General features: G+C 40.4%; 1 protein-coding gene across 5 annotated transcripts in view; it reads right to left on the bottom strand.

The window, feature by feature from the left end:
• ADGRG6 (adhesion G protein-coupled receptor G6) overlaps positions 1-23,081 on the bottom strand; it is a 148,943-nt gene that overhangs the window by 16,358 nt on the left and 109,504 nt on the right. For all 5 annotated transcript variants that reach the window (XM_053591183.1, XM_053591187.1, XM_053591185.1 and 2 more), the window contains 7 exons: positions 21,584-21,703; positions 19,640-19,685; positions 17,747-17,853; positions 14,864-14,991; positions 13,890-14,158; positions 12,491-12,587; positions 9,782-10,065 (listed from right to left, as the gene is read on the bottom strand). In XM_053591183.1, the coding sequence (XP_053447158.1) occupies positions 9,782-10,065; positions 12,491-12,587; positions 13,890-14,158; positions 14,864-14,991; positions 17,747-17,853; positions 19,640-19,685; positions 21,584-21,703 (1,051 nt within the window). The remainder of the gene's footprint in view (positions 1-9,781; positions 10,066-12,490; positions 12,588-13,889; positions 14,159-14,863; positions 14,992-17,746; positions 17,854-19,639; positions 19,686-21,583; positions 21,704-23,081) is intronic.

The following is a 23,081-nucleotide window of genomic DNA, read 5'->3' as shown; positions in this document are numbered from 1 at the left end:
AGAAGCATGAATCCTATGTATTCAATTTTGATATAAGGACAATTAATGACAATTAAGGTCATGGTGGGGGTGGGGGAAGGGGAGAGCAGAGAGAGGGAAGGAGGGAGGGAGGTCGGGCCTTGGTGTGTGCTACACCTTTTGGGGGCAAGACATGATTGCAAGAGGGACTTTACCTAATAATTGCAATCAGTGTAACCTGGCTTATTGTACCCTCAATGAATCCCCAAGAATTAAAAAAAAAACCCTAAAATGCTTCACTTTTGCCATCCTCACTTTTTCTCATACTTCTCACTCCAAACAGACTCCTGTCCCCATGGGCCCTGCTGTACCTGCCCCTGTGAGAATGGTGGTGACTCTCACACTGCTGAGTGTTCACTGGTATTTTATCAGACCTGGCAGCAGCACTCAACACAAACATCCTTCCATGCGTGAGGCCATTTCCCCCCAGTTCTCTTCCTAATTTCCAGGGATTCTTTCTTGGCTTTTTGGTCTTGTTAGTAGATGTTTCTGTTTTCTTTTTTCCTTCCTTTCTTTTTTTTTTTTTTTTAAGAGACGGGGCCTCTCTGTCATCCAGGCTGGAGTGCAGAGGCATGACAGTGGCTCAGGGCAATCCTCCTCCTCATCTCCAGAGTGCTGAGATGTGAGCCACCACACCTGGCCTGGTTTACCCTTCACAGTTTGCACATCTGGGACTCAGTCCCAGGTTTCCATCTCTTCTATGGCTACACTGTCCCAGTGGGTGATAACACTTTGGAAAGACCAGTACCACATACTAGTATTTTACATTGGTCCTGTTCCCTTCTCTCCTTAACATCACCAGGACTCCAACGAATATTGGTGAGGGCAGCAGACCCAGCACCCAGGAAACGGTTCCATGAGAAACAATTTTTCCACAGGGTGAGGGGGAGATGGTTTGGGGATGATTCAAGCGAGTTACATATACCTCAGATCATCAGGATTAGATTCTCACAGGAGGCCAGCAGCCTAGGTCCCTCGCTCGTGTAGATTATACAGGGTTTACCATCCATGCTCTGCTGAGAATCTAATGTGGCTGCTGACCTGACTGGAGTGGGAGCTCAGGTGGGGATGGGAGCTATGGGGAGCGGCTGGAAATACAGACAAAGCTCCCCTGCCCAGCTGCCGCTCACCTCGGGCTGTGTGGGCTGCTCGTAACAGGCCAGGGTCCCTGACCCCACAGGGCTTGGGGACCACAGGCATTCACAGGACACCTCACTTGGCTAAATATCCCTGTAGCAGCCACTCACACCCAGATGTTCTGAGTGGACGTCCTGCTCACGGTGAAGCTCCAGACACACTCACCTTTCTTCTCTCAGTCCAGCAAGTTGACCACTGCCCGATGCCACCCCGCACATTCTTCTTCTAGATCTTTCCATAACAGGTTCCCACCTATCATTCAGGTCTCAGCCCAACTGTTAACTCCTCAGAGAGGCCGTCACCACCTGTTAAGTCTTTTTTGCCCTTTAATTTTAGCCTCTATCACTCCCTTTCATCTCTTTATTTTCCTCAGAGGGCTCATCAGTACCTGACATTCTTGTAGCCCTCTTTTCCCATTCCCTCACTTGCTCGAGTGTCTGTTCCTAGTACACAATACCAGCCAACAGAATAGGTGTCTTTCTCCATTCAAGGCTACCTTGACCACTGCAGGAATGATGCTAGGAGTTATGTAGGAACTTGATCAATATTTATTGCCTGAGTGCACAGTAACCACGATGGATCTTCTGTTCTATATAACTGAATGCTCACACGTATCCTCTAATGTGTTAAATGCGTTTAGAAATGGAAGGAGGTTAAAAATCAAAGTGCCTAAGACACAAATTAAGGGACAACAGAAATACAGTGAAGTACACTTAAGGCAAAAGCTTCTAAAAAGCACACAAGTTGCTGAGGAAGTGCCCTAGCAATATACTATCCTAAGCAATGCATCCACTTACGAGACGGCTTTTAAGGGGACCTAGGGCTTGGATAATTGAGTAACTTTAATAAGCAGATACACTTTGTACCACCAGCAGTGTCATCAAGGAAAAGCGTATAAATAACTTGAGTTGGTTACCAGATCCTTTTAGGTTTTGAAGAGGTAGTAACAGTTACGCAGTGGAGTGGAGGGAAGGAAACCTCAGGTGAGGTCCCCAGAGGCTGCAGATGAAGGAGACTGAGGCTCCATGGGAGGCAGCCCCCTGCCTCAGGTCTACTCAATTTCCCCTATTGGGTCAGAATTTCCAGAATTTGTTCTGGGAGGTATGTTTGTTACACAGTTAGAAACGTAGGTTACTTTGTTTTCTTAAATAATTTTTTTAAACAGAATCATGTATTAGACCTGGAAAAGATTCTAAACATTAATTAAGGACTTTTGCTCCTGGGCAATAATCCAGGTACTCCTCACTATCAGGCCTCACATTGAGCAAATGATTTTCTTTTAGTGGAGGACAGAAGGCAAAACTTTCTAGATGTTGCTCCCCCTTCATAATCTCTTATTCTTCAGTAACACTCGGTACTTTTTATACAAGTCTTAGTCATTAGAAGAAAAAACTTCAGAGGTGGTGCCTGGTCTTTGAAGGACTTTGGACGAGAACTAGGTCACAGATTCATTTTTTTCAGCCTTTTTGGGGTGCTGAAATGTGAATTATTTTGAGGATTAGATGCTGACCATAGGAGGAGGGTAAAGATAACATAAACCTGACTTAATAAGACAACTTTTTAGATTGTACAGTACCACCCTACATCATAATTACATAACATTAGATGATACCGTCTATTCTTAAGCAACCACATTTGCACCCAATAAACTTAAGAGACACTGGTCCATAAATGGGACTTAAAATCTGATACATCTCTGCTAAAATTAAGTGATACAGTAAAAGTTATGCCAAGGCTTCATTTTCCACTATGAACTGCGATGCTATGGGGCAAAATTAGACAATAAGCTTAACAAATTAGAATTCTTAGGAATGAACATATTTTAAATTCCAAGGTATTATATTTATAATACAAACAGGGTAAATTCTTTAGCCTTGAGATCCATTTCCATTTTAAATCAGAATAGAATTCTCATAATAGGTTCTTTTACTATTTGTAGTAACTCGCCCTTTTTCCATGAATTTAAGTCAGCCTGGCAATAAATATGATGCCAAAATTCTTTTCAGGACAAAATATCCCTTTTAAGAAGAGTCTGGCAGTGGGAAATGAGGTAGGCATCTCCATCTGGAAGGGCACACAGACGCGGTGTGGAAAGAAATCTTCAACCCTTCAGGGAGGAGTTGCAGAAAATGCAGGAGGAGAGCCAAGGGCACTTGGAGGCTAACATGAGAAAATGAAGGAAATGAAACAGAAAATTCATCCTCTCCTCTCCGTGCCATCTCTGTGTAGACCTCGGTGCCAGAAGCATAAACTAACATCATCAAACTTTAATGGGGTTCTGTGTTGACATCCAAGGAAATAAGCTTGATTCCCCATCACAGTCTCGACCTTCTTTCTACCAAAGTTTTCTTCTTCCCTTAGAAAATCTTCATACTGCCCAGAAAGAACACAGTCTTGTAGCTTTCTGGAAAAAGCGTTAGGCTGTGACCTGAGCTCAGACCATGGGCACTATCTACTCTCCACAGTAGAGCTTTATTTAACTAAGGGGTTGGTAATACTGGCCACCAAAGGCAGAAGCTACAGGGCCCAGAAGATGGAATTAAGGAGTGAAAGCTTTTACTTCATCTTTCCAGGCTCCTGTCACTGTTAAGAAATCTTCCTATCTCACCAAAGAGAGTTCACAATGGTCCTTTTTTGGTGAATTTTAGCCTACGAAATTATCATTCTGATGAATGTGAACCAATAAATGTTGACTTTTTCTTCCCCTTGATAACAGAGCTCCAGAAACACAGTGAAGAGGAAGACAGTAGACAGAGTTCACTCAAGGGCTGTGAGATGGAGTCAGGGTGGGTAGCAGGGAGTGAGTAGTTAGATCAGATGTGTCTTAATTAGGTCATGAGCATAAAGTAATGCTGGAGTTTTGATGGGAAAACTGGTCAAGAATTATGCCAGGTTTTGGGGGCAGAAGAGATTGTGTGTTCCAGGTAATTGATTTTTGACAAAAATGGTCTAGATGACCTCTGAGCTCTTCAGCAAGCCTGTGTCTAAATCTGCAAACAGCTCCTGTGTTGTGTTGACATACAGGCAGCTGGCAGTTGGGCTGGAGAACCTTTAAGGGTTTATGGCTCTCTTAGGAAACGTCTTAAATCCTCCTCTAATACTACCAAGGTGCCCTTTAGAAAACTGTTTCTCTGTGGCACAAAATGCCCTTCCAAAAGGCGAGTAATTTATTTTCTTGCTGTGTGTAATGTCTCAGCCAACTTGATGTTGTTTCAGATGTTAGGGGTTGAAATGTGGGTCTTCTCTTTACCTTGGCAACAATTCAATACGTGTACAGTACGTGGGATTAGGTAACAGCTTGATTTTTTTTTTTTTTTGAGTCTCCTAACCTCAATCTCCACTGCCAAGGGAGACTTAGTTGACATTGAGCATAGTTTACCTCATAAATTGACGAAATTTTCTTAGTTTACCAACAGAATAATAATAATACATTTCCCTAAATGATTTTTGTTGAATGAGAGATTAAATTCTCATTTATTCATTAAATGTCTACTAACCATGTTTTTTTTTTTGAGGCAGAGTCTCACTTTGTCATCTTTGGTTGAGTGCCGTAGCGTCACAGCTCACAGCAACCTCCAACTCTTGGGCTTAAGCGATTCTCTTGCCTCAGCCTCCTGAGTAGCTGGGACTATAGGCACCTGCCACAATGCCCGGCTATTTCTTGGTTGTAGTTGTTATTGTTGTTTGGCAGGCCCAGGCTGGGTTTGAACCTGCCAGCCGCAGTATATGTAGCTGGCATCCTAGCTGCTGAGCTACAGGGGCTAAGACAGTGTTTTTATTTTTAATGGAAATAAATATTCACTTTCTACAAGCTTTGAAATAAAAAACAGAAAGGGCAGTAATTTGTTTTAGTTTTCTATTTATGCTTTGTCTCCTAATAATGTGCTTTTCTATTTTCGTATATTGCTATATCATAAATATCATGTCACCAGATTCAAATTGATCTTGGAAAGTCATTAACTTCTCTTACTCTTGATTTCTGGAGAAAATAGAGAAAATACCCTCCTTAGGTACCTACTTGTGAGACTTGCTGCAAGGATGACCGCAGATCACAGATGCTATGTGAAGTGCGTGGTAAACAAGAGCGCACTACACAAATACGCTATTTCTGTTTCTCTGGGGATCTTAATGTTATCAAAGTAATGAATGGGAAACATTAACTCTGAGTAGACTGAGTAGACCCTTTTGTGTTGCCCATAGCTGCTTCTGTTTGCAGAACCATATGTTGCATCTTACTATGCTGTCGTATAGCTCAACAGAAGATGGGCTCATTATCCCTAAGACAATTAATCAATATTGTTTCACATGCCTGGAAAAGGAATATTAAAAACCAAGCTTTTGTTGTGAAGCTAGTTTTAGATCCTGATGAACTTGCCAGGAGAGTTAAACTTCACTCTGTTACCGGAGAAGCCTAATCTAATGGATAGCGTCAAATACTTTGGAACGGTTAACAAACAAAATTTATAGCCTGAGATGCTCTTGTTCATCACTCATATAACAAGTGGCCATGTGCATGTCTGTTATTTTAGAGCATGATTCAATCCTGCAAAGTACATTGATGATATTATCAAGGGACAGATGTCCAAAAGGGCTCTGACCAAGATTTCAATAACCAGGAATTGCCTTTTATCTCTTCAGGATGAATTATTGAAGGATAATTTACTCAAGTATGTGAATTATGATGTAATTTTGTCAAACATTTGTTCTTTTTCCCATAGTAATTTGTAGAAGAGAATTTTCTGCACTTGTATTCATTAGAAAGAAATTAAAAATTTAATGCAATTATCTGCTAGTTTCATCCTGGGAAAGTAGCAAAAATAGCAAAAGCAGAAAGATATGTCATTTTACCATATTAAGAAGTGTATTTATCTTCAGATATTAGCAGAAAAAAACAATGAATTGATTACATATAACTTAATTAAGTGAAGTAGAAACAGTAAGAACAACAAAGAAATATATTACGGAAAAGTAAAAAACAATAAACATGGTTTTAGCCTTGATTCAATTCATGACTTCATTCACTCATTCCAGTATGTAAAATTTTAATTATAACCACACAGATTATAATAATTTTCTAATATCCATTTAACACAATTTTTGGTAATTATATAATTAAACAAAAAGTAAATATATAGAACTAAAATAAAAATATATACTGAAATAAACATGAAACATGCAAATAGAAATAAAAATATATAGGCTATTTGAATTTATGTGTGTACGTATACAATCATACCTGTATATGTGCTTGAACACATACACACCTCCAAATAGGTTTCCAAAATCATGAATGATAAAATGGATTTTTGAACATGTTCATATCAAATTTTTAAAGAAATGAACAAATGTGGAAAAGCCTTTCCTTGGATATATATGCCTTGAGAGCACAGTAGACCCAGCTCGAACACCTGTGGCTCCCACAGGTCCCACATCCCTAACACACGGTGACTCTGATGACTGTTAGATGCTCAAGTACAAGCTAAATTTCAGAGAGATTAAAATTTGCTTGGTGCAGTTTTAGTTTTCAGAATATTTTGTTGCATTCTACCTCTTCAGCCATTGTTAAATCTTATAATGTTGGGAATCTGTTAACTCTACTATTATACTCGAACTAAACAAGAAGACACCCCCCCATGCTAATCACTCTAGAAAAATAGTTTAATGATCAAACCAATGATGAGTATTTCAGTGCAGCATACTTCCTTAATGTCCCCCGACTCTGTCACATCTTTCCAGCTCCCCTGCCCCCACCACAGTCTAAAATACCGAGTCACCTTCTCCCAGAACGCTGCAAGAGCCTCCTACCTGCTCTTCCCACAGACACTACGAGGTGGCTCTAACCCACTCTCCACATTCTGCCCAGCTTTACCTTTACAAAGTGCATCTCTGATCACGTCACTCTAAGTGCCTAAATCTTTCAAAGACTCCCTGATGCTTTTATAAAGATCTACACCCAGGACTTTCTGTTCTAGCCCTTGCCTCTCTTTTACGCCACTCTGCTCCATCACTACCCTGCCTTCTGTTGTTCTTAGGATATGTGCGCTGTCTTTTAATTCCTTAAACACATGCTATCATCAGTAACCACAACCCATTTTTTCCCATGAAGTGTTTTCTACATGGAATATTCTTTTCCCTCCTCCTACTTTCAACTTTCATCTACTTAATTCCTACTGATCCTTCAGATATCAGTTTGGACACCACATCTTCCGGAATACGTTCTCAATCTGCAAGGTGCTTTTAAAATAGCAGTGTATTAGATTAATATCAATCACCCCTACGAAAATACAAGCTCCATGAACCAAAGGGACCACATTAAGTTTTTTGGTGGGATGAGGAATACCAAAAAAGGAAAAGAAAAACACACATACGCACACACAGACCATGTATATAGATAATGTAGTTTGCCCACATAGTACTTGAGCTCACTTTGTATTCACTGAATTATTTCCAGGGGTCCTCAAACTTTTTAAACAGGGGGCCAGTTCACTGTCCCTCAGACTGTTGCAGGGCCGGACTATAGTTTAAAAAAAAAAACTGTGAACAAATTCCTATGCACACTGCACAGATCTTTTTTTGAAGTAAAAAAACAAAACAGGAACAAATATAATCACACCGCCTCATGTGGCCCGTGGGCCGCAGTTTGAGGACCCCTGCTTTAGACTGTCTAAATTCTACATGCTTCTTTTAATAAAGCACATACTTCCAACAAAAAAAGCTCTCTTAGAAGGTTCAGAAAGTGACTCACCAATAAAAAACTATCAAGTGACTTTTCCATAGCATCCTGAGAAATTTTTGTATAATCCTGGCTAGTAAGTGTCAGCAGACTCATGTTCTCTCTATCACTGCCTTTTATTTTAAATTTTCTTTTCAGGAGGTGCTTTTAACATCATTAAATACACAGAAATCTGTTCTGAATTTATATAATTTAAAATCAGTCTTAAAGGTCAGTGATTTATGAAGAACACTGACTTGATGGTTTACAACATTTTTCCCTCCTGACAGGAGACCCATGCTGGGAAAAAATAAAACATCCCAATTCTCATTAATGGAAACAGCTGAACAGACAACTGTAGCTGTTGAAGGTTACTGAAACTGCCAGGAAATTCTAAAAGCAAAACCAGGGCTGGGCTGGCAGATCAGTGCGCCTTTCATGTACAATCCTTAAATATAAAACCATGGAATTTGTAATGCTAATGGACACTCCTGTCAATATTTATTTAGGCACTTTTATGCTGTATATTACAGAAGATACTAAATAGGGGGAATACTCACTTTACAGAGCTAGTTCAGTGTATTCATATGCTACAACTTTTGGAGTTGTGCTTGAGGTTTATTATTCTACTTACTGAAGATAATGAGCCCACACACCGCCTCTGTTATGGGAGAGTGAACCTGAATAAAATTTGTTGAACTAATTACTATATATTTACGTGAGGAGAGCCTCTGATTGGACTTAGGCCATCGTAAAGGGTTCTTTCTTTAGCAATCCATTCATTTAATAAATAGTCATTGAGCACCTACCACATGGGAGACTTTTTTTTGCAGTTCATAAGCTAATAAAGGACCTGGGAGGCAGAGAGGTTTGTAGTAAACAATCCTCCCCTGCAGGTAAGTGTAGACTTTCGTCCACCGTTTGGGAGAGGTTCCTCCAGCGCAGCTTTATTCAGCTGGGTTCCCTCTTCCTCCTTACATGTCTGCAAAGGCATGACTGATAGGGCTCCACTAAACCATTCATACTGCTCTGCTCAAAACCCTTCCAAACTCCGGCACCCAACTTCTTTTACAACGCTGGCCTCATGATGCTTCTGAACATTAGGGAGTTTTAACAACACAGGGTATAGTCAATATCTTAAAAGATGTCATTTAATTTTCAAAAAGCAGATTTATATTCGCTTAAGCTTAAAAGTTAAATCCATTATAAAGTACACTAATGGAATGTATGACGGCCTAAGAAGTACGACTGTACGCTCCATGAAGGAATCCTGGCATTTTTGTATAAAGCAGGCCATGAGCAAATGACTGTTAAGTTGTTGAATTAATTGTGAAAAGTTCAATATAACTTATAAAAAGACAAAAGTTTCTGGATTAAAGTGTTGCTGTTCACTGTAATATTCAAGAAGCCAAGGAGGCCAGGCATAATGGATGGCTCCCACCTGTAATCCTCACACTCTGGGGAGGTTGAGGCAGGTGGATTACTTGAGGTCAGAGGGAGTATGAGGCCAGTCTGAGCAAGAACAATACCCTGTCTCTACTAAAAATAAGACTAAGCAGGGCTTTGGTGACAGGCACCTGTAGTCCCAGCTGAACTCAGGAGGCTGCAGCAGGAGGATCTCTTGCACCCAGAGTATGAGGCTGCTGTGAGCCAGGCTGATGCCGTGGCACTCACTATCTGAGAGGTATACTAATATACTTAGGGTACATCACTGAAAAAAAAAGTAAAACTGACATTCTATGCCATGTATTCATTCAAGGCATTTTTAAGGAGTGACCACACTGCGTCTGGAACTACGCTCCGCACTTGGAATAGTGGTATAGAAACTTAATGTGGCATCTGTCCAAAAGTGAAGCTGCTCGCAAATATGACTAAGTTAGAAAGCAAAAATTGCCCAGATGCAATTTATCTTACCTTGTAATGAATTGAAGATGGAAAAGAGGTACGTGAAAGGGACATTTAAGGGTCCCCAAGCGAACAAAGCAAAACCCCACGTCATGCCCAGCAGAAACGTCAGGCTGACCACGCTGCGCAGGTTCCGGAGAACCTCTTCTCTCAGGGTCCGGCTGCTCCTCTTGCCGTTCCTCCCACAGATCTGCACCATCACCACAATGAACATGGCAACGTTCAGAAAAAACATGACTCCAAAATACCCGGCACAGGTCACATAGAACACCACTGGATCCCGAATCCAACAGCTGAAAACAGAAGAAGAAGAAATGAGAAAGAAAAAGAGACTTATGACCAGGCCCTGTTTGCCTCAAACTTTACTTGGCTTCCTCTGGACTACTGCAGGTTTCTCTCTCAAACGCCATCCTTCGTATTAACCTGGATGGAAGTGGAAGACATTATTCTTAGTAAAGCATCACAAGAATGGAGAAGCATGAATCCTATGTACTCAATTTTGATATGAGGACAATTAATGACAATTAAGGTTATGGGGGGGGGAGGAAAAGCAGAAAGAGGGACGGAGGGAGGGGGTGGGGCCTTGGTGTGTGTCACACTTTATGGGGGCAAGATATGATTGCAAGAGGGACATTGCCTAACAATTGCAATCAATGTAACCTGGCTTATTGTACCCTCAATGAATCCCCAACAATAAAAAAAAAAAAAAAAAGAAAAAAAAGAAAAAAGAAAGTTCCTGGACCTCAGTTTGCTTCTTTGGCCTTCATCTGAGTGAATTTTTTGTTTGTTTGTCTATGGATGGCCACAAGCTTAATGTCTAGTTATTTAAGTCAATCAGTGTTAAAAAGAAAGCAAGGCAGCCTTCTTGAATTTTGCATTCTATGAACACACTCTTGCTTGGCTTGCCCCCAACCATGTCTAACCTTTTCTTTTGTGTGTCTGTACATGAAGAATGGAAGAGTTGAGAACTCACTTTAGGGCTCTGTATTTAAGAGATGGCAGTGTGACAAAATGATAGGGAAGCCGAAGTCTGCTGAGGGATTTGGAGGACACCTGTTCTTGATAGACCCAACAAGGCCCTTATTCCCTCTTCCTGCCTCTAACACAGAAGCAAGTTCTGGAGCTGACGGTCATCCCCATCCAGGAGAGAGTGGCCACGCAAGCCACAGAGTTATTTGCTCTGACACTTTAACCATAGAATCAATGCCAATGGTTACTACTTCTTGTCACTTGTGAGGAGTAAATTCCTAAACTTATTTTGGCCACGTAGTTGTGGGTTTGTTACTATGGACATAATAACTCCCATTAATATCACTGGCCTCTAATAAGGCAAGACCTTATTATAGAACTGTGAGATTCTCACCTGGACACTTCTCATGCACAACTACAAAGTTTACATTGATTACAAAACATTCTTATGAGATTGAGAAGAGATACTTGAGTGATATACAGAGCAGACAGTTGATGAAAGACATTTGGAAACTGTAGTATGCAGTTTCCTCCTATGTTAGGAGGAAAGCTGACAAATACCACAATTTGCAGGTGTCTTTGTGCCTAATCAACACTATGGAAATTCTTGGGTACCTCAAAAAACAGATGAATGATTTAAGGCAATTAAATCCATCCTAAAATTCCAGTGGAAATGGTCTTCCACACAGGAACAAAAATCTCCACAAAGGCAACAGCTGTCCTGAACATCTCTGACTCCCAGAACTCAACATGATTCTGGCATATGGCAAATTCTCAATAAATGAGAGTTGCTTATGGCACAGCAACTTACTAAAAAGTCCTACAGGAGTTGACCAACTCTCTAAATTCTCTTATTTAGAACTTACTTTTTGACTTCTACTTTGAATAAATGTTATTATAAAGGCCCCTACCATAATTTTGCTTGTCCCTGGAGCTAACTTTTCTTTACATATGGAAGTTCCCCTAAAATCATGGAAATCCCTGACCTAGCTCCGTATTTTGCTCCAGTTTTTGAAGATCCCTTTGAGTGTGACTTTAGAAATGTAAGAGAAGGGAAGACCATGGGGGAGTGGCACAGACACTGGATGGCTGACAGGATACAGAAGTGCTGTTCACCTATAAAGTGTGTGTGGATGGGGGCACCACAGGGCTCATGTCAGGAATAAGCTCTTGCTTCATTCAGTAATTCTTTCCATCCACAAATACTTATTGAGCACCCATGATGTGACTGATAAAATACGCTGGAACTACCCAAACTGAGCAATATAAGGACCTTAAACTCAATGATGGATGTCACGGTCTGAAGGGAAATTTCCAAATTATTTAAGAACTCATTGATTTCCTGATTCTCTCCATTTCTACATAACACTCACACTGGCATGGAATCATTCACTGTCAGATACTGCTATTTAACTCTCCTGAAGATGTGTGTGGGTTGCAGAAGGTGGGAGTATTATGAAATCTCCTCAAATAGCCTGGGTCCTCTCAGGCTAGAAGACAGTATCTCAGGCAGCCCCTGAATTCCCCAGCTGGCAGAGTAGAATGTAAGTATGGAAAGTGGCTGGAGCATCACAGGGCATTCGGGTACAATCATCTGCTGCGTAGCAGAGACCTTAGCAAAGACGTGTGAATAAACTTCAGCCTTGTAAAACGAGAGCCTCATGTCTTGCGTGAAATTTGTACTGCATTTCAGGAAACAAAGGACAGATAACCCACCATAAATACATTCTCAAAAAGTCTATTACTTACAATTCATCGCCTTTTTCTTTTCCGTAGCTTTCTTTTCCATAGACTTCATTTTGGTTTCTGCTCGCCAGAATAATTGATACCACTAAAGCGGGCAAACCTGTTATATAAAGACAAAGACACAGACAACTCCTTTGAAGTGTCTGCAACTGCTTTATAAGACTGATAATGGCAAGGATAGGAAAAAAAGGAAGCAAGCGTGCGCGTCCAGGCACACACTCTGTATCACAGACCTCTTACAAGTGTCAACTTGGTTACAAACAACAAAATCCCTGCCTTGGGATGGAATGTGCCCAACTTCCCGTTGACAACAATCAAAACATACTCTTAAATGAAAGATATTTAAATATTCAGTTTGTCTCTGGGACCCACTAGAGAGTCCGAAACTGAAATGTGGTTTCATTAGCGCCGCTTTGTCAGGCTGCGGAGTGGCAGACGACGAGGTCACTGCAGTTTATTTTGCCTTTCCTACCTAAAGAAAAATCCTCAGAAAAAGTGGGGGGAGAACATTGACATATAAAGTCTTTAGAGTCTTCTTTCTCAAAAGAATCACTTGTTTCACCAAGCAAATTTCTGTGGGGAAATGCTATTCCACCCTGTTTCTCCGACAGATGCTTTCACTGCCTCCCGAGGTGGTGTTGAATGTCTTGGCAATATCTCTCACTTCTAAATTTCCATCTGAAAAGGTTGATGAGAAAACTCTAGAATGCCGGACAAAACCCATATAAAGGAAGGAGCTTCACCAGATGATCCCAACCATCCAGGCCCGACTGAGGATGCATGTTAAAAAGTTCAAGGCAAAAATTCTGTAAGTAGTCTGGTTATACATACACAAAAATAACATTCTTTTTCTCATTTCCAAGAAATAGGCTGTGTCTACGGATGAGTGCGGAGTCTGAGCTGGCCTTTCTTATTTCAAAGCAGGATGGAAAAGCACCACTGTCTGCCAGCTGCTTCTTCAGACTTGGGTGGGCTGGCTCTGGGCTCAGGAAATAAGTCTGTGGTGACTCAGGAGTGAGGGCTTTCCCTATACTCTTGAATTTAATGAGTGCCATTGAATAGTTTTTAAAACACACAGTTCTGAAGATGCCCTTTCCTTAGGAATTGTCTATCTAATCCATATCTGTCACAATTTTAAAATTTCCCTCAACGGCACTAACTAGTCTTTAAAAATAAGGATCCTCCTATGAGAATGTGGCAATTTTCATGACAGAAAAGACAAAACCCCAAAAAATTCAGGAAAAAAGATGATGAGAAATGGGTGAATGGGTATAAAGTATGTTATCCAGGTGAAAGTCTGAATGCCCTGATTCGGCTTCTCCATAACTTATGCATGTAACAAAAAGCACATATACCCTATAAATTAGCACAAATAAAAGGGGAAAAAATGGAAGAGACTCACCCCAACCAATGATACAGAATTTTAGAATATATCGGCGAATGTAAGTGTTAAATACTTTAACTAGAGCAATGTACATGTGAATTGCTTCTAGCCCCATCCAGGTAAATGTTGCCAGCAGAAAGAAATGCAGAAGGGCCGCGATGGCGGTGCAGAGTCCGTCCACGTCGAAGGAGGTGATCCAGCTGTCTAGGAGGAAGAGGAGGTTGAGAAACAGCAGGGCTGTACTCAGGTTCATCAAGATTTTGGAGGGATAATCCCTTCGCAATTTCCTAAAGAAGGAAAAAAGAAATAGAGACAATCACCACCCTTGTAAATGAATACTTGCGCCACAGATTCCAGTCAATTCCTATCGTATACAGGTGTGCGCAGCAGGCAAGGGAGCACCATCTTCCTGATGTGGTTCCACAAGAAGGAGGGATAAAGATATGTACGAGTGTGTGGCAAGTCATGGAGACTTTTTAAATATTAATTTTATCTCAAAACTGTTTCTAATTGTTCACCAATTCCCAATTCGTTTCAATAGACCATTTTTAATTCAGGAAAAATTCTAGAGTTGTAAGAATGACACTTTTATTAAAAACAATTTTCCTACATTATGTGAACCTTCTTGATTTTTTAATGAGTTAAGGATCTTTTTAAAAAATTTCCCATTTCAAGACCAATTTTATAAGTTTTGTAAAGCAAACGTTTTCATCTTTTACCATGTAGAAAGCATCTTACACCGTTTTTACTTAAATGTTCATCATTTGTAACAGATTGGAGTACACTTTCTAAATACAGTAATTATAAATTAAGATTCCGCAGCTGGAAAATTCAGGCTGCACGATGCATCTTTTGAGAAACCTGAACATTAAAACCGAACCACCACTCTATGTGATTCACAAAGTGTAGAAATGCTTTGGGAAGGCCAGGCAATCTTTTTCTTGACATTTGAAACAGTTTGCACTGGGCTGGACACACAGGAAAATACTCACTCAAAAGCAACATATGTCAGGAGAGTTGCTGCTGAGAAAATAGCGGATATACCACACCCGACATAGCTGATGAAAGTGAGGACTCTGGTGTTCCGTGCGTCCATCTGGGAGGCACTTCTTGGAAGGTCCTACATAGAACGTCAACAGCAGGCATAAGAAACCCTCTCTTCATAGAAAGATTGTCTCACTAGAAGAGTTCACTGCTAACATCAGAGCATCTCAACATCAGTGGCTAAGCACAACAAAGGAAATCAACACTGAAGGTTCCAGTTATCGTATTTTGGGGATCCATGCCAGTAAGACACATGCAGCTTTCTTTCAGGAAGGAGTTGCACATTCTTTTCTAACATGAAGTTCTTTCCCAAGCTCTTTGTACACCAGTTTAACTGGAAGAGCAAAACCACCAGGTCCCTCCAGCAAAGTTTTAAGTATGCAAACAAGTATGTTTCATGATTTTTCCTTGAGTAAGCTGTGTGTGTGTGAAATGAAACGTGAGTCAGTGCTGGGTTTGACTGATGCCGTAAAGAAGAGGCACGGCATCCTTGCAACTCTGCAATATGCACAAAGTAATGAAACTCAAGCAGGGACTGAGAGTGTGAAGGGCCTTCACCAACTCACCCCCAGGAATTCCTCAAGACACTCAGGGACACAGGGCATGCAGGGACACGGGACGGGCTTTGAGTCAGAGCCACCTGACTCACAGAAGGGCTTCCTCAATCAATATTTTGGTTACTCCGGGGTCTTGTCAGGCCACAAAAGTGAGTCATGGTCCTGAAGGTTCTCCAAGTGACCTGTCACTACCTTGAAAAACCTATCTTGGTAAGACAGTTAGTTGCCTTGGAACCCAATAAAATTCAGAATTTAAAATAAAAAACTAAATTTAATAATCCCGTTTACATATTTAAACATAATTCTCATGTTTTATACTTATAGAGAATGAAAATATTTATCTTTCTGAACTCACCAATATAAAAATGTTCTAATGTTAAGAATATTTAAAATTTTTTACTACAAAGAGACTACTTTGTACATTAGAAGATATAACCATAGGTATGGAATACATTTTCTTTAATTTCTTATATGGTAAATGTGTCATTGTACAATGTGGACTCTGGGAATATCATATACAAATGAATAAAGAGTTTGTGAATCAAGAAAATCTCTTAACAAAGTCTTGGATGGTCTGGAAAATTGAAAAGGATATGGGTACATCACCAGAAGGATAAATTCCAGAAAGCTTTTCTACCAGAAGTTTATAATACTACAAATGCTGTCCCGGTGGAAAACACAAAGATAGCACTAAAAATGCATATCTATAAAAATGCATACAATTACAAATTCATAATATTATTTAAACAGTATATGAAGGAATTGGTTATTCAAAGTACTTGGCAGCCAAACTCTGGCAGTATATAAATCATCTTTGAATAAATTTATTTATTTATTTTTTTTAGAGATAGGGTCTCACTCTGTTGTCCAGGCTGGAGTACAGTGGGGTGATCATAGCTCACAGTAGCCTCAAACTCCTGAACTCAAGCAATCCTCCTGCCTCAGCCTCCTGAGGAGCTGGGACTACAGGTGTATGCCACCATTCCTGTATATTTGACTTAATATTCCTGTGTATGCCACCATTCCTGTATAGTTGACTTAATATTTGACTTAATAACATGCACACCATTTTCCAAGAAATCATGAAAAATAAGTATTTTCTAAAAGAATACTTGCTGTCACTTTTGGAGAAAAGAGAACATAGAAGGAAACTGAATTTTCTCTTTTAATTATTTAGGGAAAACACGCTATAGTTTAACTATCAGGAAAATTACAACGTGCTGTGTTGCCACATGACTGACGATGGTCATTTACATAGGCCAAGTAGATGCAAGAGCCAAAAACTACACCCCGTCTCCTCACTGCTTCCGCTCAGTCTCCCAGGAGGAAGTGTGTAAGATTTCAGGGAGGTGATAAACATGACCTGATGTCTGTGATTCTCATTTGAAAAGCTTTATTGCCTCGGTTCACATTACTCCCATCTCCTATCAAAAAACAAATGAGGTTGGGTCCCTTTGTGGAAACTATACAAGACATAGGGTGCCCTGAACCCCCAGGAAAATGTGTGTAGAGTCAAAAGTTTACTTATACTCATAGGTGTAAGTCTATGGATGAATTCAAACAAGTCTTTGGCTATGGGGTGGATCTTGAAATTTTGGTAGGATGTGATCTCATTTTTATTGAAAACTGTTGGGCAAGCTGGATAATGAAATGACACAGGGCCAGGGCAGCGGAGGCAGGAAAAAAGGCAAGAGTGATACGGAGGCCTAAGCGTGAGAGATGCGTGGCGCCCACCACCTCCCCAGCAGGACTGAAGGCTGGATTCCCGTCCCAGCCGCTCGTCTGTCCTGACAGACCACAGTGTCCAGGGTGGGGGTCACCTGGCACAGCGTGACCTTCAAATACCCGGAGTGAGCGATGACAGAAAAAGTTTTGGCCTCACTCTTCACTGTCCCCTTCCAAGTAAACATCACTTAATGTTTTCTTCGTCTTTCACCATCCTTTCCTCTCCTCCTCTCTGTCTCCTTGACTCTGTTTCTCTCTTAACCCAAGGGTTTCATGGGCATTTTCTTATTCCTGGGATTATTTATCATCACAGCTAATGCTGTGAGAAAAAAAAAAAAAAAAGAACAAGTTCTTTTCTATAATTACTTTCACATATTTATAATCTATGATTGCTACGAATTAGATTCTTCATTAAGAATCAAGATTCAGGTAAAAATTATTCAGGAAATAATTCAACAGAACATCACCTAAGAAGGTCGACTGATAAAAAAGAGGAATGCTTTCCCAAATGACATCAGGTCTAAAGGAGCGGAGAAACTCCCCCCTTACCATCAGAACTCCAAAGTGTGTGAAGTGGGTACACAGGCAGATCGTCTCACTTGCGTCAGAATCTCTGTGTGCGACACATCCTGACCTGTTCCACCCTCCAGCATTTTCTGTTGAAGGAATCAACAAACAGTGTGAAAATCACAGCAGAACGGTGCCTTCTCAATGGTGAGCGAGACCTTTAGGGACACTTGCCTCAGTCTTTTCTGCCTTACAGAGGTTATTTGTACAATACATGCCATTATTAAAGCTAACCAATACTCAGAATTATCTGGATTCCTGGAATCACTTTAAGGCGGTGCCAGGTGAGCAGTTAGTGGTTATTTGGTCAAACTGTGGACTGCTGAGTGCCTCGGGGGCTCCAAAAATATTTGATTCAATTTTTCAACATATTTTAAAATAAATGTCTATAAAAAGAATACTCTTTTTCAGATATATTCCATGCTAATGAACTCTTTGTAGCCAACACATTTCTTTTTGGAGGGTCATTCTACATTTTATGAGGACAAAGCGGGTCGGCTTTCTTGGAATGTGCTATTTTTTTTTTTTTTTCTTTTTTTTGTAGAGACAGAGTTTCACTTTATGGCCCTCTGTAGAGTGCCGTGGCCTCACACGGCTCACAGCAACCTCCAACTCCCGGGCTTAAGCAATTCTCTTGCCTCAGCCTCCCGAGCAACTGGGACTACAGGCGCCCGCCACAACGCCCGGCTATTTTTTGGTTGCAATTTGGCCGGGGCCGGGTTTGAACCTGCCACCCTCGGTATATGGGGCCAGTGCCTTACCGACTGAGCCACAGGCGCCGCCCTGGAATGTGCTATTTACGTACACAGCAGTCACAGACACTGAGGAATTCTAAGTGGCGTGAACGCATCTTATCTTTCATGATGTAAAATGGAATATGAGCAACTGATATATTGCCGAAGTATTCTATTTATTCGAATAACATTTTAAGACACAAGGTGATATTTTTAATTATATGAGTAAATTAGGATCTTTTTTTTTTTTTTGTGGTTTTTGGCCGGGGCTGGGTTTGAACCTGCCACCTGCGGCATATGGGACCGGCGCCCTACTCCTTGAGCCACAGGCGCCACCCATAAATTAGGATCTTTAAAAAACTGTACAAAGAAGTTTTTTTTTTTAAGTATCCCATCCAGCTGTGAGAAGGACTGCCACTAAAAAAGGTTTTAGCCACTTTCAGGCTTTTTTTTTTTTTTTTTAATCAGGCTATATTGACACAGGAATGAATTTGGCCACAATAATACCAGTGAGGAACGCTGAGGGGAGTTGACCCTCAGGGGACAGGCAATAGGAGTTTCAGCCCTTGTATCTCCCCTCAAAGAGATTCCCACCTCTTATATCTAATTATTTGTTTATCCATTAATTTTGCCTTCCTTTCTTGACTGCTGAATATCATTTTGGAGCTGTTAATTTCTTTCGAGGAATACTCGTTCATTATAATGATTCCCATATTTACGTTCCTTTTGTCTGCTGCCTCACCCCTTTATAATTTAAGGTCTGGAATCTGGATTCGAACTTGTATGCCTCGTGCCTATCAAGTGCACCCTAGGAGAATGAGATTAAGCGTATGTCTACACTCATCTTAAAGTGGCGATAAAAATGTATACTGAATTTTACAAATAATGGAAACCGAAAAGGTTGTTCAACTGGAAAATAGAATCAAGTCTGCCTATTTCTTCTTACAATGACTAAAAAGTTACAGAAATTCTAACTGACTTCCCAAGCTTCCTAAACTAACTTTTGCAGCTCAGTTGCCATTTTACACTTGCATGGTGACTCACTCTGATTTAGGGTGGAATTAAAGGAAACGGGGGTGTCTAACAATGTTTAAAATTCAGTTGTTATCTATATTAAGACAACCAATATTTTAAAACTTACTGTTTTTGTTCATATCCCAGAAGGCACAGATGGGATGATGCGCTTCCTATATTAACATAAGAATAAACATGTGAAACTGTTTAAAATGTGATTTAAATATGGCAAAAAGAGTTAAAATGCCAAGGGTTTCACAAAGAAATGGATCAGCCTGAGCTCTGCCAATACAACCTGAAAATGTCAGGCACTTTAGAATCTAGAGGGATCTTCTTCTCTTCAGAAGGACTTCAAATAAAAATCAGCCATTATATCACGAGGGATCATATTATCGCGATTCCTAGGTTACCAAATATGTATGTCCCATCATTAAATACTGAGTCCACGACCATTCTTGGCATTTAGCAAAGCTTTTTACATTATAATTACACATCATCTTCAAATTCCTCTTTTATAGCCAAGTGTTTACATAAACAAATTAAAAACAGAGACTCTAAGAGCTATTTGTAGACCCCATGCTCACAGCAACAGTATTCAAAACATGGGAGCAACCCAAGCGCCTATTCATGGATGAGCGGAAAAGCAAAGGCTGGTATACACATACAATGTAATATTAGCCAGACTTAAAAAAGGAAGAACATTCTGAGACATGCAACAACATGGATAAATCATATAGACATTATGATAAGTGCAGTAAAGCCAGTCACAAAAGGACAAAAACTGTGTACTTCCCCTTACATAATGCTCTTAGGGTGGCCATATTAACAGACATGGAAAGCAGAATGGTGGCTGCCACGGGCAGGGCGGGGGAGCGGAATAGGGAATCACTCAACGGTAACAGAGTTTCTGCTACAGGAGATGGAAAAGCTCTGGAGGTGGATGGTAAATATACTTTATGTTACTGAACTGTACAGGTCACTGAAATGGTAAATTGTACGTTACATCTATTTTACCATAATAAAACAATAATCCTCCTTTTCAGATGAAGGGACTGAAACAAATGAAGCCAAAGGGCAGATCAAAGGGGCCTTAGAGGTTCATGGCATAGCAGGCTAGCAGGCAGGTGACTTAATTTCCAGTCCGCACTGTTAGCTAATTGCCCCAGAGAAAGTCCCTCCCCTAGAAAAGCCCCCTCCTGCTTTCTACAGGCCAAGATTAGCTGTCTCACTCTTAAAGTTACAGCTACCTGCTGAAAATTTCAAACTTATGGCCTGCCCCTAACGGCTCTTCCGGCCAGAGCAGTAACTCCTTATTGGCTACTCTACCATCCCGTCACCAAAGACTTCCCCTAACCGAACCTATATGGCACGTGCGCGCGCTCTCTCTCTCTCCCCGCCCCTTCCTCTCTCTCTCTTTTCTCTCCCCTCTCTCTCTTCTTTTCTCTCCTCTTTGGTGAAGCTCTGCAGCATCCCTCCCTCACCAATAAAAACCTTTCCTACAAGCCTTGGTGGTTGTGAGATCTCTGCAGGTCAAGTGCCCCACCCCCCACCCCTTTCACTCACTCTCTGCCTACCTACCTGCCTATCTAAAAAATGGCAGACCCATGACAAGGGCCTGCTATAAAAGTGAGAAAACTTCCGCCTCAGTCCTCTGTGACAATAAGAACCCCCACCTAATTTTATCAAATAAACAGGTGACAGAGAGAGTAACGAAACAACAAGAAAAGCAACGTTCGCCGAGAGGTTCAACAAGCTAATCTCTCAAAAAGTAAGTTCAACCTCTCGTTTCTCCCTTGACTTGCTTTATTTGAAGTAATGAATGTTGTTTCTTAAAAAGAGTAGCCCTTTTCTTTAGTCTCATTCTCCTCTGACTCCTGAGTCCCAGATGAGACCAATTTCTCCCCAGCTGCTGCTCTTTCCTATGACTCCTGAGCTCAGCCCGACGGGCAGTTCTCCAGTTATCGAAAACTGGTCCCTCATGAAAAAGGCCAGTTCCTTTTTATTACGTAGGTCTGATCATTCTCTGAAATAATCTGACTCTGTTCAATTGCTCTTGGTAGCATTTTCTTACCTGAGTTCTTGTGTGTTTGATTTTAATTTGAACAGGATCCCTCAGATCCTGGATGGTTATGTTTCCAATGCTGCATGCCATCACATAACTCACTAAGGTTTTACTCTGGGGTCCTACGTCCTTTGGAAGACAAAAAAAAAAAAATGCATGTGTTAGAAGGCACACACTTTTATTTTACTTTGGTGCTCCAAAATAAGCAAACTGTCAGCAATTTTTACACTCAAGATCTTCAATTCTAGAACATCCTGTTTATAACATCAAATTGCTGGCTTTCCTGAAGGAGCTTTGCTATTTCCCTTATTATAATAAATACATTGAGGGAATGTTACGAGTCAATATTGTAGGGCAATGTTCATAAAACTCCATTCTTGATTGCGGTGACTGATGTCAGCCAGTTAACATCTGAAACAATGCAAGCCCATAAATAATATAAACTCATAAAAAGCTGTGAAACAATTAGATCATTTCCCTACTCTAGAAAATAGATGAAGTGATTTTCCTTTAGAGAAGTACGAAGGAAATATGGTGTGGAAAATAAAAAGCAATTCATTTTTGACATCCATGCCAATAGCCTGACGTGCTAACTTACACCAAGTGTAATATAGGATGCTTGCCAGCATCGGCGGAGTCCACCTCGGTGGAAGGCTATCAGGAAATGAAATCTATGCCGCACCATGATTCGGACCAATATTGTTTCTTCCCCTTGTGTTTGTTGTCAAACCTCCTGAATTCCTCTCCACATCACAGCTTATAAATCAGTTGTTAATTGCTATCGAAGAGTCCATGGTGCTCCCTTCCCTTATGTATAAGCTACTTGGCCATTCCTCAATACACTATTATTTCTATTAGAAACAATTCTGTTTGGCCTGAGACTTGCTGTTTTCTGTTATAGGTCACATTGTTTGATATACACGGGTATCTTGAATTTAACAGATAACTTTTATTTTTTAAAAAACGGCTCAGCAAAACTGCTCAAGATTGTATTTACAAAGGCATCCAGAGGTCACCACTGTTTGCTGGCAGTGGGCCTTTTAGTATCTAGAAATGATGCCAATAAAAATGATAATATGTGCTCAGCACAATGCCATCTAACTCTGCGGATGTGTGGAGGCCAAAGGTCACTTGAAATACTAATGGGAAAACTGATTAAAGCCAAGAATGCTGTTCACTATGTAAACAGAGCTTCCTGCTAAATTAAAAAAAAAAAAAAAATCTTTTCCTTTGGTGTACAATTTCTTTAACAGTCTAAATGACTAGGGAACATAGAATATTTAGCAAAAGGAATAAATAGTAACTTCTTTGCTAATTCAATTTCTAAGTGTATCATGCACGTCGTAGCCTATTTTAAAAATTACAATCAATATATCTTTTAATAAGCATATTATTATCAGAAATAAAATACTTAAACAATTATATTAGAAATTTTTGTTTCTAAAAATATAGTAGATTCATTTTTCAAAAACTCCCAATATATTTCAAAAGAATCTAAATTTTATTT

The sequence above is a fragment of the Nycticebus coucang genome, chromosome 5 (genome assembly GCF_027406575.1).
Source record: "Nycticebus coucang isolate mNycCou1 chromosome 5, mNycCou1.pri, whole genome shotgun sequence".
Taxonomy (NCBI): Eukaryota; Metazoa; Chordata; class Mammalia; order Primates; family Lorisidae; genus Nycticebus; species Nycticebus coucang.
The sequence above is the reverse complement of the archived record's forward strand: the minus strand, read 5'-3'. Positions and strand labels throughout refer to the sequence as shown.